This window comes from Centrocercus urophasianus, unplaced genomic scaffold (assembly GCF_019232065.1).
Source record: "Centrocercus urophasianus isolate 14NV4802_14NV808 unplaced genomic scaffold, USGS_Curo_1.0 seq_24, whole genome shotgun sequence".
NCBI classification, from domain to species: domain Eukaryota; kingdom Metazoa; phylum Chordata; class Aves; order Galliformes; family Phasianidae; genus Centrocercus; species Centrocercus urophasianus.
The window spans coordinates 2,432,495-2,450,308 of record NW_024884800.1 but is presented as its reverse complement, the minus strand read 5'-3'; the positions used below and the strand labels follow the sequence as shown (position 1 = coordinate 2,450,308).

The 17,814-nt window shown below is 54.2% G+C and overlaps 1 protein-coding gene across 1 annotated transcript in view; it reads left to right on the top strand.

Moving 5' to 3' along the window:
• The window catches only part of DLG3 (discs large MAGUK scaffold protein 3), a 55,284-nt gene that overhangs the window by 13,914 nt on the left and 23,556 nt on the right, over positions 1-17,814 (top strand). Inside the window, 2 exon segments of the mRNA XM_042824958.1 lie at positions 11,990-12,043; positions 16,873-16,923. Of these exon segments, the coding sequence (XP_042680892.1) occupies positions 11,990-12,043; positions 16,873-16,923 (105 nt within the window).

The window sequence follows — 17,814 nt, the reverse complement described above, 5'->3', positions numbered from 1 at the left end:
GCCGCGCTCCGCGCTCCCGAGCCGCGACGCGCCGGACCGGGCTGAACCGCGCCGAACCGGACCGTGCCGAGCCGCCCCATGCAGCCGAGCGGAGCGGAGCCCCGCGCAGGGACTGAACCGCCCCGGGAGTGAGCGGCGCGACGCCGCGGAGCCTCCCTGCTCCGTAACCCCTCCTGCTTATCGGGGCCGGGGGCGCGCCTGGCGCGGGGCGGGGGCCGCTGCCGCCCCCCGAGCATCCCTCCCTCCCTGTCTCCCTGCGCGCATCCCTCCGCGCCGCCTCCCGCTCCCTCCCTCCCTCCCTCCCACCCTGCCGGCTCTATGGTGTGAGGGCAGCGATGCACAAGCACCACCACTGCTGCAAGTGCCCCGAGTGCTACGAGGTGACGCGGATGGCGGCCCTGCGGCGCATGGAGCCTCCCTCCTACGGCGAGTGGCAGCACGAGCAGTACGGCTACAGTGGCTACGGCTCTCAGACCCTGCCGGCACCGGGGGGGGCCGCGCCTGCTGCCCGCGGTAAGGCCAAGCTGGGGCCCCCTGCCCGCGATGCCGCTGCATTGAAGCCTCCGCCGCCGCCACCGGGGAAGAGCGCGCCCAAGGTGAACGGGAGTGGTCCGGGCTGGTGGCCCGAGTGCACGTGTTCGAGCCGCGACTGGTACGAGCAGGTACGGGCCGGCAGCACGTTGCGGTTCCCTGGCACTTTGGATGGAGTGGGGTGGATGGCTGCTGGGGGGTCCTCTAAGGAGCAGTGGGGCCGTGGTGGGCGATGCCGGCATATTGGATTGTGAACACTGTCGTTGTTGCGGTCGGTGGCCATCATCATCATCATCACTCGGGTTGGCCATCATCATCATCGCTCGGATTGGCCATCATCATTGCTTTGGTTGGCTATTTCCATCACTCAGGCCGAGTGCTGCGATCCCACCTAACGTAGGTATTGTGCGCTGGAGAGCATCTCTGGGGCACGGCTGGGACGGGGCACGGCTGGGTCTTGCCTGGCACAGGGCAGGTAGCAGGTAGAATGGATTTGGGGCACCCACTTGCCATCCTTGCTGCTTACAGTGCCGTTGCCTGGAGCCTTGGTACCATCGAGGGTGTCCCGTGGTGTTGCACTCTGCAGGTGTGGGGCACGCTGCCACCAAGCAGCCTCGTGGGCTCATGGACCGGCACCCGCTTGCCGTTGAGTTGTGGTTTCCTCGCTCTGCTGCTACGTCCCCGCTCCCAAAGATTATTACGTAACCCTTCTCTGGTCGCCAGCATGCTGTGTGCTTTCTGCCCCATTTCATTGCCTCCATTTCTTCCCACACTCGTTCATTTTATTAGTGTTCTCCTCCAGGACCCGTTCCCAGCCTGTGTTTCTCCTCTAAATGGAGAGACCAGTCTTGTTTTGAACCCACAAGCAAGCTTAGAAAATGGTTGGAGCTGTTTGCAAAGCATTAAAATGGAGGCTAGACCCTGCCTGAAAAACAATTTACTGTGCTTTAGAGAAAGGCATTTCAGTTTGCTTCTTCTGCTCCTTTCATTCATTATCTTCAAACCTCACATGATTTCTTATTGATCCTTCTAATTATTATTTCAAGACGCCGAGGCAGGCAGGCACACAGGAATCAATGGGAATTCTCTCTTCCTTTCCCCTTGGAAGGCACAACCTCCTGCTTCCCTTCCCGTGTTTTTCTTCATTACTGTCTCAGTCTGTAGCTCTGGTCGAAATAATCTGATTCCAGGCTGATATGCTCAGGAGACATTTACAGAGAGCCCCCAAACCCCAGCACCTTCCTATCAGCCCTCTCCTGCTTCTCTCTGCTTCTCTGCCACTCTTTGCATCAAAATCAGCCTCGTCTCTCTCTCGCCTGCTGATTCCTGGCCAACGCTTTTCAGCTTCCCTTTGCTATCTCTTTGCTTTGCTCTGTCCAGTGCAGAGCATCCAGTGCAGAGCATCCAGTGCAGAGCATCCATTCCTGGGCAGGAGCAGGGAACTGGAGATGGATGCTCCCCTCCCGCTTGCAGGGAAGATCTGGCCCAGGGATGATTGCAGGGGAGGCAGTGGCAGCTGCAGCACTGCGCGGCGCTGGGCAGGGGAGCTGTCGTGTGCTGCAATGGTGGAAGGGAAAGCATTGTCTCTTTGTGGTGCTGCCACTGAGTCCTGGGTCCACACTGGGGGACCTCTACTCAGCTTTAGCACTGAGATGAAGGAATCAGTGCCTCCTCGCTGCATTGCCAGTGACGGAGGATGCCAGCGCGTGAGGCTGTGTGAGCATAGTGGGATCTGCATGTGTACCACGTCGTGTGTGCAGTGTGCACTGCCTGTGTCAGAGCACACAGGACGCTCCCTGGTGTGTAGCAGATGTGTGCATTGAGCAAAGCTCGGCCATGCTCCCCTTCTGATCCATACCCCGAGAGCAGTGGGGAGAGGCAATCTGCCACCTCCAAGCTGCCCCTTTAAGTGGTGTCCCTGTCCCTGGAAGCACTTCCAGCAGCAGAGGTGGGAGGCAGAGCCAGGAGGCTTCCCCAACAGCCAGGACCTGCTCTCCTCCCTGCGAGCTTCCCCGCTCTCAATCCTTTTTCTCCCCTTTCTTGCACCCAGTGCATGTGCCTGCTGTGACACAGGGAACGTGCTCAGTGCTGCGTATGGTGCTGCATGCTCACTGACATCACACGTCCTCATGGAGCCCGTGTGCAGCCCCACGGCGTGTAGCCATGCCCACACGTGCTGCCCAGCACCCAGCACAGCTCCAGCATCGACCCATGCCTCCTCCTGCTGCCTTTCCCCTTCTCCAGGACACAAATTAGCTTGCTCAGGCAATGCCAGTAATTGAGAACCCTTAATCCTGACTACAGGGAGAGAGGAAATCTCTCAGCTCTGGGTTTCTCATTTCTTTCTGCTTTGCTTTCCTTCCCCCTTCCTTTCTCCCTTTGGAGATCTCTTCCATTTCTCCTCCCTTATCTCACCGTTTATTACTCCCCGTCTCCTGCGCTTTTGCTGCCATCACCGCTCCCCATTGTTCCCTTCTCCACCTCTTAATACATCCATCCCCGCACCCACCTCATCCCCCTCACTCGCTGCTTGGGGACACGAGCCCCCCCCCTCCCTGCCGTGCTGGGGTGAGAGGAGGACTCCCAGCTTTGGGGGAGGAATGGCAGCGCGATCGGTGCCGATGCGCAGCAGCAGCGAGAGGAGCCAAGTGCTCCAAACCCCTCCTCTCCCCGCAAAGTGCCGCCCACGGATGCTTGGGAGTGCTGTGCCAGGATGCTCGGCCACATTGGAACCCCTTATCCAGGGCTGGTCCTTAAGGGAAGGGCCATCCCTGCAGCCCATATCCCCCGTGTGAAGCTGGCAGCCAGAGCAGAGTCTCCCATGGGGTTTCAGAAGGGCTCGCTGGCATTTTGGTGCATATTTAGGGTGGCTCTGGGCACGAGCGCCTCCTTTCCAGGAAGGGTACGGCTGTATAAGGGTGGCTGGTATGCATTCTCCAACTATAGGAGCAGCCCCAGATCTGCCAACCATGCATAGCCAGAGGTACCCTCCCTGTGAGCAGATTGCATCCTGCTGTCTGCCTTCTCCCCTCTCCTGGGATCAGGGTCACACAGGGTGGTTGGAGCAGCTCTGGAACATGCTGGGCTTTTGTGGACCTCCTGGACAGAGGCATTTTGTGGATGAGAAATAGAAAGTAGGGAAAAGGACCTCACTGCCTGTCCAGGACTGCAAATGTGTCACCAAAGGTGGTGTTTTTCCATGCACAAAAACCTGTTGTTACAGCTCCTCCTGTGCACCAAGAGGAGGTGGGCACTGTCTTGGTGGAAGCAGCAGTTCTTGATGGGCATAGGGGGCTCTTGGGCTATGGTGGGGGAGAAAGAACCTTGGGAAGGAGGTGGCCTTCTCCCAGTGGCCAGGCTGGGTTTATGAGCAATGGGGTGGGAAAGGGCTGGAACCCCAGATGTTCCCTGGGGAGGTGCGAGGGAGGGTGAGAGGAACGGGGTGCTGGGGACACGGAGGCAGTGGAGGTGGTGAGGTTGGCAGGGTGATGTTGCTATGGCTACTCGTGTGCTATTCATAGAAGAAATTAGCTAAATCTTTGCACTCGAAGGTGGAGGAGGAAAGAGAAGGAAGGCGTTCTCAGTTTGGAGGGAAGAAAGGAGGGAAGCCAGAACAGGAAAGGGGGTCCGTTCCCCTCCTATGCTCTGAGCCCGTGAGTGACTATGCAAAGCACTGCCCAGAGTGCAGGAGGATGCACGTAGGGATGAGCTGCCCGTGGGACAGCCCCCGCGGTGCCGTGCAGAGCCCCGTGAGCAGGGCGAGCTCTGCGTCACGCCGGGCGGCAGGAGACATCCTTTTAATTAAAGACATCCAATCTGCGGGGAGGTATTTTTGGCAGCCTAAATGTAGATACAACTCTAGCAAAATCTGCCATTTGCAGCTGGCTGCTCCCCGTGCTCAGCAGGACTTCTCGGACGCTGGCTGTCCCCCGGCCACCCCCAGCATCTGTCCCCACGTGTCCCTTCATCAGCCGGAGTCCCGCAAGGGTCTTCCCTCACCACACCGTCATCGCACCCCGCTCTTCCCTCATCGCACCCCGCTCCCTCGTGAGAGTTTCATTCCCATCCCACGGACCCGTTTGTCACCTCCTCACTCACGATGTGTAAATCTGCGTGTCTGTTCCTAATATATCTCCTTCCATCTGATTTCACCTCTCAGCTTGTTTCTCGGGCATCTCTGCCTGGTGATCCTGCCGTCACTGAGCTGGGTGGCTGGAAGCAGGTGCTGAGCTGCTCTCCTTCCCCCAGTCTCTGCCTCTTTGTCACCCCAAGCCCTCAGCCCATAAACTTGTGAGGCAGCTGCTATTTCTGTCATTCTGAGCCTTCCTTCTTTGCCTCTCAGCCATTACCATGATCCCAATGACACCTTCTCAAGATGTTCTTGGGTTTCCTCATTCCCTCTGTCTCCTGCTCAGCCAATTCCCCTCACCCACCGTAGACCATCCTGTCCAGCTCCCACCTGTCCTTCCATCCTGCCAGGAACAAGCTGAAGGGCCCAGATGTCCTCGAAGTACCTTCCAAAAATGTTCATTTGTGTGTGGATGGCCAAGGACATTTGTCTCCTTAGTTTTCTTATTCACCTGAAAGTCTTTTTCCATCAGGCGTGTGAATTCTCGTGTTTGTGCTGACCCTACCAAAACATCATCTTAGGTACATTATTGCTTTTAGCAGTGTGGAGGAGGTAGCTCCTCACGAGGAACACGCTGGAGGCAGAAAGACTTCAGCCAGTGGGATGTTCCCCATACATTGTTGTCTCATCCATGCTCTTCCCCTTGGCTTTGACATTAACAGTTTGGTGGGACCTGCCCCAGCCCATTCCTGACCAGTGCTCAAGACATGGTAGGGCTCTGCTGGCATCTCCTAGAGCGTGCTCAAGGCAGGGTACCCCCACAGAAGTCTTTCATGAGAGGTTAACCATGGATCATCCATTTATCTCATCCTCCATCCCTCCCTCCATCCATCTCATACTCCATCCATCCATTTCTCCTGCTAACCATCCCTCCATCCTTCCCTCCATCTCTTTTTCCCATTCTGTTCCTCTACATTCCTCTATCCATCCATCCCTCCCTCCATCCATCTCATACTCCATCCATCCATTTCTTCCACCAACCGTCCCTCCATCCTTCCCTCCATCTCTTTCTCCCATTCTCTATCCCTCCATCTCTCTCTCCATCCATCCACCCATCCAACCATCCTTCCTTCCCCCCATCCATCTCTCCATTCCTTCATCTCATCCACCTTTCCCTCCATCCCTCCCTCTATCCACCCATCCAGGTGCCCTGGATGCAGGGGTGGAAGCGCAGCAGAAGCCCTGCCATCCCCGGATTGCTGCCTTCCTCGGGTGAGGCCGTGGGCACGCAGCATGCCTCGATCAGAGGAGAGGAGCTTCCGCTCCTTCCTTCACTGCGGATGCTCATTTAGAGAGAGGAAGTGATTAAGACTAATCAGGCCGCAATCAGCTGTGGCTGCGTGCCGGGCGCTGCGGCGCTCAGCCCCATGCAGGATGCCCTCCCAGTTCCCAGAGGAGAGCAGATTGGGCACCGCTCTGGGATGGAGGAGCTGAGTGAGGTGGGAATCAGCTTAACCCTCTGCTGTAGCGCTGCTGTAAGGCACCGTGGGTTGTGTGAGTGCTCCTAGCTGGTTTGAACGCATGCAAACATGGGAAGATGCGGAGATCCCTCAAGGGCGCTTGGGAATCCAACAATATGTCATGGGCTTGTATCTGTAACATGGAGAGAAAAAAACGAATTTAACAGCATTTAACAAGCTCAGAATACATGAATTTGAAATGCAGTTCAGTTCAGTCTACAGCAGCTCACAGGAGGGGGGGATTGCTGAAGGACTTATCTGGGGATCGTAACTATTTCTGGTGACATGTGGCACTTCAGAGCAGCCTGGGACCTGAATTCTCCCTTATGTCCTTCCTATCTGCTGTAAAACAGAAACATCTTTCTTGAAATGTTGTACTTAGGGGTGCACTGGAACTTAGAGAGGAAAGCAGGCTGTTTCAAACCCAAAGAAATCCATACTACTGTCCTTATTCGCTCTTCCTTTCCTTGTATGTATGTATTTGATTGAAAATCATGCAGGTCTTTCTGATGATAATATCTCTGCCTGCAAAAAAAAAAAAAAACAAAAAAGGAGTTGAGTCGATTTTATTTGGCAGCTCCAGGTCAGAAGGAAGCTGTTGCAGCCCAGCACTTCTGCAAATTGGGTCGCTTATTTTAGCGGCCAGAGCCTGGAACAGGATGTCTAACTTCCAGGCATGAACACACCGGCCTTAATGGCTTCTAAATAGAAACTGAAACTCCACAGAGCTTCTGTCTGGAGAAGCTTTCTTCTCTCCCCACTGAGTGAAGGCTTTTTCCAGTTCCTATTTAAGCACGCTCTTTAAAAAAGCACCAAAACATAGATCAAACCCTCAGTAGCTGCTTGTGTTTGCATTGAGCCCTGGGCAGCTCCGTGGCTTTGCCAGCCATCCTTGAGACCGTGGAGCTTTCACGTCCTGGAATGGCTGCGGTGCTTTGAGCCTGTGTCCATTCCTTGGGGCTGCTCACACCACTGGGGTGACAGAGCTGTGGTGTCCCCAGCACAGCCTGGAGCAGGCGATGCTGGTTGGCTGGGTGAGTGTGGAGCAGCTGGAGCCCGGGTGCTGGGGGCCAACAGGGGGTCTGGGCATCCCTAAGCTCCATGATCAGCCCTTGTATTGTTTCCGAGGTGGTTGCAGCTCGTTGTGAGCCATGCAGAGGGAGAACGTGGGGTCAGTATGCAGCCCTCTTTGGGAGTTTAATGAGAGGGGCTCAGCCCAAACGGTGCCAATGGGCAATAAAAGTGCAAAGTTATTTTGTCTGTCCTGGTGTAAGGGAAGGGAGGTTCATCCCTGGCTGTGGCGTTCTCCAGCCTCTAGAAACTTTCAGTTTGTGTTTTCCTTTGCTCGCTTCCTCGTCCCACTCATCCTTGGTCCACCCGTTATGTAGGCATAGAGAGCTTGGAGAGGGGAACAAGCCTCTGGCAGCTGCATGTTACCTCTGCCCTTGAGCAGTGGAGTGGCAGGAAGACCAAAGCACAGGTGTAGCATTGGGATGTAGGCATAAAGCACTTGGCCAGCCCACCTCAGGTGCTTCAGGAGATGCTGTTAAGATTGGAGCTCTGTGCTGGTGCTGGGAGGAGCAGTGTCTGTGCTCAGGGCAGGATTGCCTGGCATGGAACAGATGAATGTGTCAGTGCTGATCAGGGTGAGCTGTGGTGCACGCAGGCTGTGCCGCACTGCCAGGACCTGGGCTTGCCCCAGTGATGTTCCTTCATTAGCACGCTGTGACCCTGCTCCTCACCCATCTCGCACCAAAGATGCTCCCCAGAATCCACTGGTGCCAGGAGCTGTGTGCTCACAGCAGGGCCCTGACACGGGACAGCTGTTCCTGGTGCACACGTATGGCTCTCCCTGAGGTTTTACACCCTTGGCAAAGAAGCAAAGAGGATGTCCATCTGTCCACCTTGCTTAGATGCTTCTGTTGGCATCTCCCTACTTGGCCTCTGACCCAGGAGCTGTTAAAAACGTGTAGAGTCCAAATTCTATGTATCTCCAGAGCCATTTCCTTCTAAGTGTTGTGATTACACCCAAGATGATGAAAAGCAGAGCAAATTGAAAGGCAGAACAACTTTTCACTCTGATCCATTCCAGGAAAGTTATAAAAATCAAGCAGATATAAGTCAGTGCCTGGCTTCTTGTGCACAGGCCCAGAGTCACAGTCACTCTGCCCTCTGTCCCTGAGGCAAACAGCCTTCCTGCAGACAGGGATTTGTCAGCTCTGGAAGCTCCTGCTTCAGCCCCATCACTAGTTGAGATGGAGGTGGGTTTGTGTGTGAGCACAGTCCAGTTGCTGCAGGTCTCAGCGGCCTGCAGCAGGTTTATTGTGGCTGGAGGAGGTGCAAATCCCCAACCCTGAGTGGGATGTGTGGGGGGTGTGAACCAGATGCAAATCTTGGGGCTGCCAGCACGGAAGGAATGGCTTGGGCTTCCAGTTCAGAACCAACCCCGTCCTCATGGGAACACTGCAGAATGAGGCTCCCTCCCTTTGTAACGTGCTGACGAACCTCCTCCATTTGCATTTAATTGCAGCTTTTCTTTCTATTGGAAGTTTTGGAAAATGGTCACGTTTTGTAAATCCCGTCTTCATCCCAGCCAATGATGCCAACAGAAATGAAGGAGAAGGGGTGATGCTCTAACAGCACTGCCCACGGGTGACTGGCATAGTGCCCTTGGGCTGACACCTGCCTTCCTCCATCAGGCAGGCACATTGGCTGAGCCCTCTGCCAGCCAAGGCAGGAAAGAAATTGTTAGTTTTTTGTTTCTATTGCTGGGCAGCAGGAATGTGCTGGTGAATTAACCATGCCCTCAATTCTATAGGGAATGGTAAGTAATTTATGCCCTAAGGAACAGGGGGTTGCTGCATGCAGGGAGGAGAGGAAACGGGGCTGTGCATTCAGGTCACACTCAATGAGGGCTGTCAGATCTCTTCCATCTAAAATGCTTCATCACACTATTATTATTTACCGAGCCCTGCTGCTGCTTGGAGATTTACAAACAAAAAAAGGTCTGAGCCCCTCGTCACTTGACAGCATGAGCAGCAAAATGCAGTAGAGCTAGAGGTGCCCCAGACCCCCTCCAGCAGGCTGCACAAACCCTGTGTGTTGGAAGGCTGCAGGGAAGGTGGGACTCGAAGAGGACCTTGAGGAGTGAGGGGGTCGCTGCACATATGCAGAGAGATTGATCTAGGCACAAAGCCAGCAAGGCAGAGGACAGCTGTTGGGAAAATCTGGGCAGCAACAGGAGCTGAAAGGAATAGCAGTGAAGGGGAACGAGGCTTGAAGGTCAAGATTCAAGAACTTTCTGGTTTCTGGAGGCTCAAAGAAGTGGAGCCTTTACCACCAATGTAGTGGAAATGCTAAGTCATGTCTTGATGCAGTGATGGAGCACCTGGTGGCAGGGCAGGACCAACCCAGGGGAGCTCAGGTGCATGTAATGTGCCTGAGTGACTGGAAGGGGTGGAGTCAGGATCCACCCCTTCCCAGACCTCATTTAAGGGTTGGCAGTGGAGGCATCTCTTCCTGGTGATCCCTGCCTACCTGAGGCTTCTAAAGGTATGCAGATCTTTTCTTTCCTTGCTGTGGTTGCAGCTGCTGCATTTGGGCTCGTTCTCATTTGCTGCAGCCAGAGACTTTGCCACCCTGTTAATTTTATGGTACTTTCTGTCCTGTTATAGCATTGCACAGCAGGAAAGGTGCAAATCTTGGAATATTTGCAAGTGGAAGTCAGGGCTAAAATCCAAACGTCTTTCCTCACGGTATCTGGAATAGTTGGCCACAGGAGGCAAATGGGGATTTCCTGGTCTGAATTCCTTCTGATCGTGTGTGACTTTGTTTTAAGCAGCCACTTGCATTCAGCATCTCCTGGGTCCCATCTGGAGCCTGAGTGGGAAATTGTGCTCCTAGCAGTATTTTGAGATGTAGAAGTCAGTAGTGTGGAATGGCTGCGAAGGATGCTCAGCGCGCAGCGAGCGGGCTAGACAAAATATGTCCTTAGGGCTCACCACTGTGTGAGCGAGGCAGTGTGATGTGTGATTTGTGGGCCATTAGTAATTCGACAAAGAGGCTGCAGTGGGGCTCGCTGAAGGACTCAAGCTAGACCTGCAGAAGCCTCCGTGGCATTATCATACAGAGCACTTCTCCCCATCATTTGCGGAGTTGAATTAATGTCATAAATCATGGGGCACGTGACAGACTGCATTTAGTTAGGCTGCCTCTTCTATATCCTTCCTGGAAACTCATCTAATAAGAGCTGGCCTCTGGCATGCCAAGGTTCAAACATCCACCATGTGTTAATTGCTGGCAGTAGAAGTACTGCTGGTTTTTTTGTTTTTTTTTTTTTGTTTTTTTGTTTTTTTTTGCCTTGAAATGTGGAATCCCTTCCTAGAATTGCACTGGGGACCAATAAAAGCCAGTGCCAGGTTTAATATATGCTATCTCACAAATTATCTGGACTAAATACAAGGACTGTGCACTACCAGAGAGGGGATATTCCCAGCTTAACACTGCTTCTGGGCCATGGAGATCCCAAGACATTGGACCTGAAAATTATGATTCTTTTACGTGTGTGGGAGTGGTTTGGCAGGAGAGCTTGGAAGTGGTCATATTTCCCTGAGCTAGAGAATTAATTGCCATAAAAGCTATGGTTTAGTAACCAATAGTTACAGCTGCTGGAAAGATCAGAAGGCATCCAAATAAATCAAATTAACTACCTCCTGTTCCATGCTTATGAGAGCTGAACCTTTCTGGGCAAGATCAGAAACGCAGTTCATCTGACCCGTAACTCTGCCACTTACAGAACCATGAGGGTGAAACGTCCAGAAATACAGACAGCTAAAACAGGAGAAGGTGGAGACTGCCTTTCTGGATGACGTGAGGAGGTGGTTCTCTGTCAGGAAACTTATATTAGAGGAGAGCAGTGAGGCAGTAGCCCGCTCCTGAGAAAGTCTTAGATTCATTGAGGCTGTTGGGCTGTGCAATGTGGCCGCCCACGTTACTGGGTAGCCAGTGATTCCTGTTAACTGCAACACTAGCTCTACTGCGACTTGCTTCTCCTCACCAGGCTCTCAGGCGTCTGATTTCCCAAGGCAGAGGGCTCGCCTCCCCTCGTAGCTCGTGTTTACCAGCATTTTCCCGTGCAGCTCTGGCCATTGCTCTACACATGAGTCTTGAAATGGTGCTGTAAATCCCAGCACACCCTGGATTTTGCGCTGTTTGCTGTTGTGTGCTGGTGAGAAACGTCAGCCTTACGATTAGCCCGAATGTACTCTTCTTTGGCCTCGTTCAGAAGACAAAGACCTCCCCGATGTGGGGATGCTCCACGGGAAGGGCCTGCGGGTACGACGGGCACCGCGCCTTCAGGAGGTTGCGGTGCTGGACAGCTCCGGCTCAGCGCGGGACCCCGGGGTGACGAGCGCGAATGGCCGCGCTGGCAGCGGCCCGGGTTGCGGCCGTAGCTGCTGTGCTGGGAGGTGCCTGCAGGCCCCAGGGATGGTCTGCTGCCGATATGTCCATCCCACAGGATCTCCTTTCCAAACCCTCCTGTTTCCTCATCCCTTAGCAATGTGGATTTCTAGTTCTAGCGTTCACATGAATCGGACCTGAGGCTGGAACAGTTTCTAGTCTTGCCCATATCGCTTGCTGCAGCTGAGACCACGTGTCTGGGGAATACGGAGGAGACCCATGCCTGAGCAATGCTGTGTCCCCATATCCAGCCCAGGCTGCTGGCCGCGTGGAGGAAGGGCAAGAACAGAACCCTTCCCAACCTGCCCTCTTCTGCCTGGCCTGGAAGGGCTGTGGAGGCATGGCCAGGATGAGGCCGTGCAGTGCAGCGGGCTGTGTTTGGTGACATCCCGCTTTTGTCTCCCCACAGGCCAACCCTGCTCCCATTATCGTGAACACAGACTCGCTGGAACAAGGGCTCTCTGTAAGTCTCCCGGTTTTGTTTCAATTCTTTTCAACAAATGCTGCATTTTCTTGGCTCAAAGGTGCCCAAAAGGCCCCAGCAAGATGGCAGAAGGGTCTGGTATCTGTGCCACAAACCCACATCATATCCCAGCCCCAAACCCTACTGGGGCTGTGCTGAGCAGAGCCACGGCTGCCAGCAGCTGAGCAGTGCTTGGTGATGGAGAGTGTTTGCAGCCACTGTGCATTTGGTACTCTTGGCTTGCTGTAGAGGTAATCCTCAGCTGGTTGCAGAGAGAGTTTGCAAGCTGCTGCAACACTCACCAGAGCATTTGCAAATCATTCCTGCAGGGAGGATGGAAGGAGCAAGGGTAGCCACTGTGGATATCTGCAGCACAGCTCCCAGAAGGGAGCTCGGTTATCAGTTTGTCAGGGCTTGGTTGGTCTTTGGACTTGAGGTGGATGGATTGCTCCTTTTGGTTGAGCCTTTCTCATAAAACATTTCAGGCGTCAGATGCTGAGTCAAAGCCTCCTGCATTCAGGAGGGAGTCCGTGCTTTCTGTCTTAGCATAGTGACCCTGGGTCCAGCAGCCTTACAGAAGTTGTGGCACGAGAGTGTTGTCATCTACAAAGGTTTCCTGCCCAAGCCCATCACGTGGCAGTCTATGACTGCAGGGAGTGCTGAAAGGGATCTGCATTCCTGCAGCCCACTGGGTGGCTATGCCTTGGTTTCTGGGGCTGTGAATTCCAGCCTGGAAATCCTCTTTCCTTCTAATTCTTGCCACAGCAGTGCAGAAAGCAGCCAACACAGTGCCAAAAAATGGCTTGTGAAGAACCCGTGTCCCACATAAATGTGGTCCTTCTTTAGAGCGAGGGTGAACCCTGCTCCATCCTGCCACCTGAATCATAAGGTTGGAAATACCACTAAGGTCATCTAGTCCAACCATCAACCCATGACCACCATACCAGTAAACAGTGTCCCTCAGTGCAGCATCTACCCTGTTCTTGAACAGCCCCAGGGGATGATGATTCCACCACCTCCCTGGGCAGCCTGTGCTGGTACCTCACCAATCTTTCTGAGAAGAAATTTTTTCTAATATCCAACCTCGTGGAGATCCAGGCTCTGGGGAAAACAAACCTTAACATCTCCCACTGGCTGTTCCAGGGGTCAGCAAAGGAGCCACGGTGGGGGCTTTCTGCAGAAGAGCACTCTGAAGTGGGAAGTCTGGCAGCATGCTCTCTTACGAAAACAAAAGCTGAAGCCTGTTGGTACAGTATTTGGAAGGGTTAATGTGACATCTTCCAGTCTTTAATTACTTAACTATTCAATGCTTTCCTTAATGATAAACAGATGGATGTGGTCTAGTTCCTTCCTGTTCTAGCTCCATTGATAACATTGGACTAGCTGCTGGGCTGAATTTGGCCCTGGCTGTTTATTAAGAAGCTTGCTCCACATTTGTGTCCCTCTGCCCACCCACCTCCATCTCCAGGAGCATGTGGCATCACATCCTGCTCACTGCCAGGGCTGGTGCTCAGCTTCACTGCAGGCTGTGCTTCTAGGTTGTAAAAATCCAACAAATTTTTTATCAGACTCCTGCTGCATTAAAGGCATTGCAGTCGAGCTGGACTCATACAAGCACCTGCTCACAGCCAGTTCCCCACTTAGTGTGCTTTGCACACCCAGGCCCCAGGCGTAGAGGAAGCATCAAGAGCACTGTTCCCATGGCAAGCAGCACTGTCTGTGTCCCAGAGCTGCCTCTTCGAAGCTGAACCCCTTGTGTTGTGTCCTCAGTGCTGCCCAATCCTGGTGCTGATTGTTGGAGCTCAGCCACGCGCCCAACCTGCACTCAGCACACAACTGTCCCCTTAATGTGGTGGCTGCAAGGCATGGACTCAGAAAGCAGAAGGATGACTGTTCCTGCAGGTTATTCTCCTTGCAGCCATTTGGGTTGGTTTGAGGAACTCCATCTTAGCCTTCTAAATTTGGTCCTGAATCATTAGCAAATTGCAAACCGTGTTCCACGTGCGACAGCACAGTGTTGGCCGGCTGAGCCTGCAGACAGCTTGCAGTAGCACTGGAAGGTGTGTGCATTTCTGTTTATTCAGTGAGTGTTAACTCTGCAGCCTTCTGTTGACGATTTAAATGTCATCATTTCTAACTATTTCCCTGCTGCTCAAAACGCGAAAGAGAAGTGAAGGCTGGAGAGAAGGCCTTTCCTTGAGACTTCAGGTGGGCTTCCTGCATGGGACAGGCTTAGAGCAATGATCCTGGCCCTACTTTGTTTGAAACCAGAGCAGAGTTTGGGTTCATGGTGGGGCTGTGTAGGGAACAGCCAGTGAGCTGTGAGCTAAGCAAGAGAAACCCCTGAGAAATGCGAGCAGAGTGGGGTGGGCTCACCCTGCCTCACAGCAACCCAGGGACATGGTTCAGGATACCCATGTGAAAGCCTGGAGCTGGGCATCACCCATACAAGCCCCACACGAGAGCCACACGTGCCAGCTCTGCAATGCTCTTAGCATGGAGGCAGCTCCTGAACTGGGAGGGAGCTTGGCAGAGAGTTGGAGGGGCAATAGAGGCGCTCCGGGTTTTGCTGTCAATGAGTAACCGGTATTCAGTTTTCCTGTGCTGGAACACTAGCTTTGTTGGCTTGTTCCCTTGGTTACGTGGTATATATTAAGGGCTCCATTTGGTTTCTTTATGCAATTAACTGGTGTTCTATTGTGCGGATTTTGGAGACGTAATCGGAGCAGGAACTTCACGTCCAGGCTTGGCTGACCTGGCACATGCAGTGCTGGGCAGGTGCCAACGTTTCCCATTTCATGACACAAAATGCTGCTCAGCATTGACAACCCCAAGACTTTCAGAAGGTTTTGCAATGGGGCCACGTCCTGGGGTGTCCCTGTGTCCCGTGCCGTGGGTCCCTGCCCTGGTGCTTCCCATTGCGGGTGGCTGCCGCTCTCTGGGCTGGTTCTGCTGGCTCTCCCCGCGGCTCACAGATTGTCAAAGTTTTCTGCACATCCCCATCCTGTAGGTATGTATGTGCTGTTCCTCTGCGGCCGTGGGTGTGCATATGGCTGTCTGTGTGGCAATAGCGTTGAATGCCAAAGCGGAGAGGACAACGTGTGTAGTAGCGGCGGCTGCCAGGAATCTGAGTTGCTGGAAAGCTGGGGGGAGGCAGAGCCACGCACAGAGCCACCAACTGCCTGGGGGCTCAGGCGAAGGAGGTGGCGAGGGGGGGTCGGCATGAGTCAGTGTGGTGGGGTGAGGAGGAAGAGCGGAGGTGGGGGGTCTTGCAGCCCCCACCCAAAGAGGTTTCATCCTCCCCTTCCTGCGCTGTGCTGGTGCTGGGCAAAGGGATGCAGCATCTGTGCCCCTGGGATGTTCCTGCAGCTGTCGATCATAGACTCTTAGAATTGTTGGAGTTGGAAGGGACCCTTCAAAGTCGTCTGGTCCAACTCAATACCTTAACAGCACGTCCCAAAGCTTTCTTTTCACCCTTATGCCCCATCTGAATCTCTTTTGTTTCAAGTTCCTTCTGTCTTTTGTTTCTGTTCCCTTCTATCACTCTCAGTGGTCACAGTGGTCCTGCAAGGCTCTGGGGCTGACAGTGCTCAACTCCCACCAGCCTGACACGTCCCAGCAGGTTCCTCTTCAACCACTGCTTGCATCTGCCTCTTCAGTCCAGTTTTTCCTTCTGTCAGTTCTTTAAGGCCAAACCCACCTCAATGCCTTCAACCTCCTCTCCTGGCCCACGTTCCCAAGCCATGATGCCATCTCCCTTCTCCACGCTCTCTCCATCCTCATCCCTCTTGCAGCATGGTACCCACAGTAGAGCGTGCTCTCCTTCAGCATTCCCAATGCTCACTACAAACCCATGGCATTGCTCTGAGGTCTGAGCCCCATTCCTGCTGCCTTGCAACCCCACAGCCTGCTCCCTCATCTCCCAAAAGGACTTCAAGTGTGAGGTTTGAGTCAACCTCTTCCCATTTTAAATATACAATTCTTTTTCAGCATTTTTTTTTCCCTATATTGAGGTCTCCATAGCTGTTCAGGACCTACTCTGATGACCCGGGGCATGCAGAGGAAGCAAGTATCTGGATGATGTCTTTGAAATTGCCACCTTCTTTTTCTGAGTGTTGGCAGAGATGGGGAAAATGGAAGGTTGTGGCCTGCACGCTTTGCTATTTCAGAGCCTACAGCTGCAGCTCTTTTGCTTTTAATTCACTGCCCATTTCTCAGTCCCTGCCCTCACCACCACATCCCATCACCTTCACCACGATGGCTGTGGGAGTTCCTTCAGGGCAGGGAGCAGCATCCACATGGCTTTCCTATTTTTTGTATCGGGGCGCCTTCTGTATATTGCACTCAACTCCTTTTGTGTCCAACTGTTTCAACAGAAGAGATGGTTCCGAGTTCCACATTAACAAAGCCATGCTGCTGGAAGATGTTAGTTAGGAGTTAGAGGCTACCAGAGATGTACGTTGTGTTGTAACACACAGACCATCCACAAGCCCTTCCTTTGCTTCCTGCAGCAGTGCATTCCCGAGGTTAATTACACGCTGGCTAACGAAGGCGTCGTTGCTTTGTGTGGAGCCCCTTTTCACGCCTCGCACATTGAGCTGCCGGAATAAAAGGGCTGAGCTGAAGTGCATTAAAGTCAGCGGGTTTGGGATCGTGCCCAGAGAGAGAAGCAGCGAGTGGTTGGATTTCAGGGCAGGGTTGTGCGACTGCATTTCTGACAGCCCAGGTTTTGGGGTGGATTCTCAAATATTCCGTGTTTTGGGGTGGACTCTCAGTACTGCAGTATCCTGGGATGTGCTCGGCCGTAACGCATCTCTCCCTCTCCGCAGGTGAACGGCAGTGATGGGATGTTCAAATATGAGGAGATCGTCCTGGAAAGGGTGAGTCCTCCCCATGGGCATCTCCTCCCACTCACACAGCGAATGGGCTGGGGGGGTTTTGGGAGGGGGGGCGGCGGGCCGGGTCCATCTCTCCTTCCCTGCAGCACAGGGGTGGGCTCACCGCTCCGCTCCCCCCGCACACCCCTCCAGAAGGGAGGAGGAGGGTTTCTCGTTCGCACCCTCGCCCCCTCACAGCCGCCAGCGCAGAGTTGGATAGGAGGGGGCTCTTTGTCACCGGCTTTGCTGGAAAATGGAGGCAGGAGGAGCTGCACTGGCGCACAAAAGGGGGGGGGGGTTCTGTCTCTCGCCTCCGTGCCCCGGTGCCCCCCCTGCCCCAGCGGATGGCTCTGCCTCGCCGCAGGCACAGAGTGCCGTGATGCTGAGCAATGAGGACAGGTTTTCTGGCAGCCTGGATTGCGGCGGGGCGGGGGGAGCTCCTGGCTGTACCTTCTGCTGTGTCGGTGGGATCCTGGCCACGCAGCGCTGACGTTGGGATAACGGTGGTTTTGTGGGGATGGGGACGTGAGCAGAGGGTCAAGTAGGGGCTGTGAGCACAGTGGGAAAAGATGGAGCAGACTTGGCTCCAATGCATCAGCCCCATGGGGTAAGCGCAGAGCTGCATGGTCCATCCCTGCACCGCTGCATGCCCCATCCCACCCCACACCCAGGAGCTCCAGCACCGTGCAGGGCCTCCTCCTCACACTTGGCTGGCAGCGCAGGGGAAGACGCATCACTCGTCCTCCTGTTCTTTTAGTCATCCCCCTCCTCCCCCCCTGCTCTGCATCACAGAGGTGGGTGGACGGAAGGTTATCCGGGGCTGCAGCCTCACCCACCGCTTCCCCATTGCGCCTGACAAAGCGTGCCCAGGGGATGCTTCCTTTTTGGGCTGAG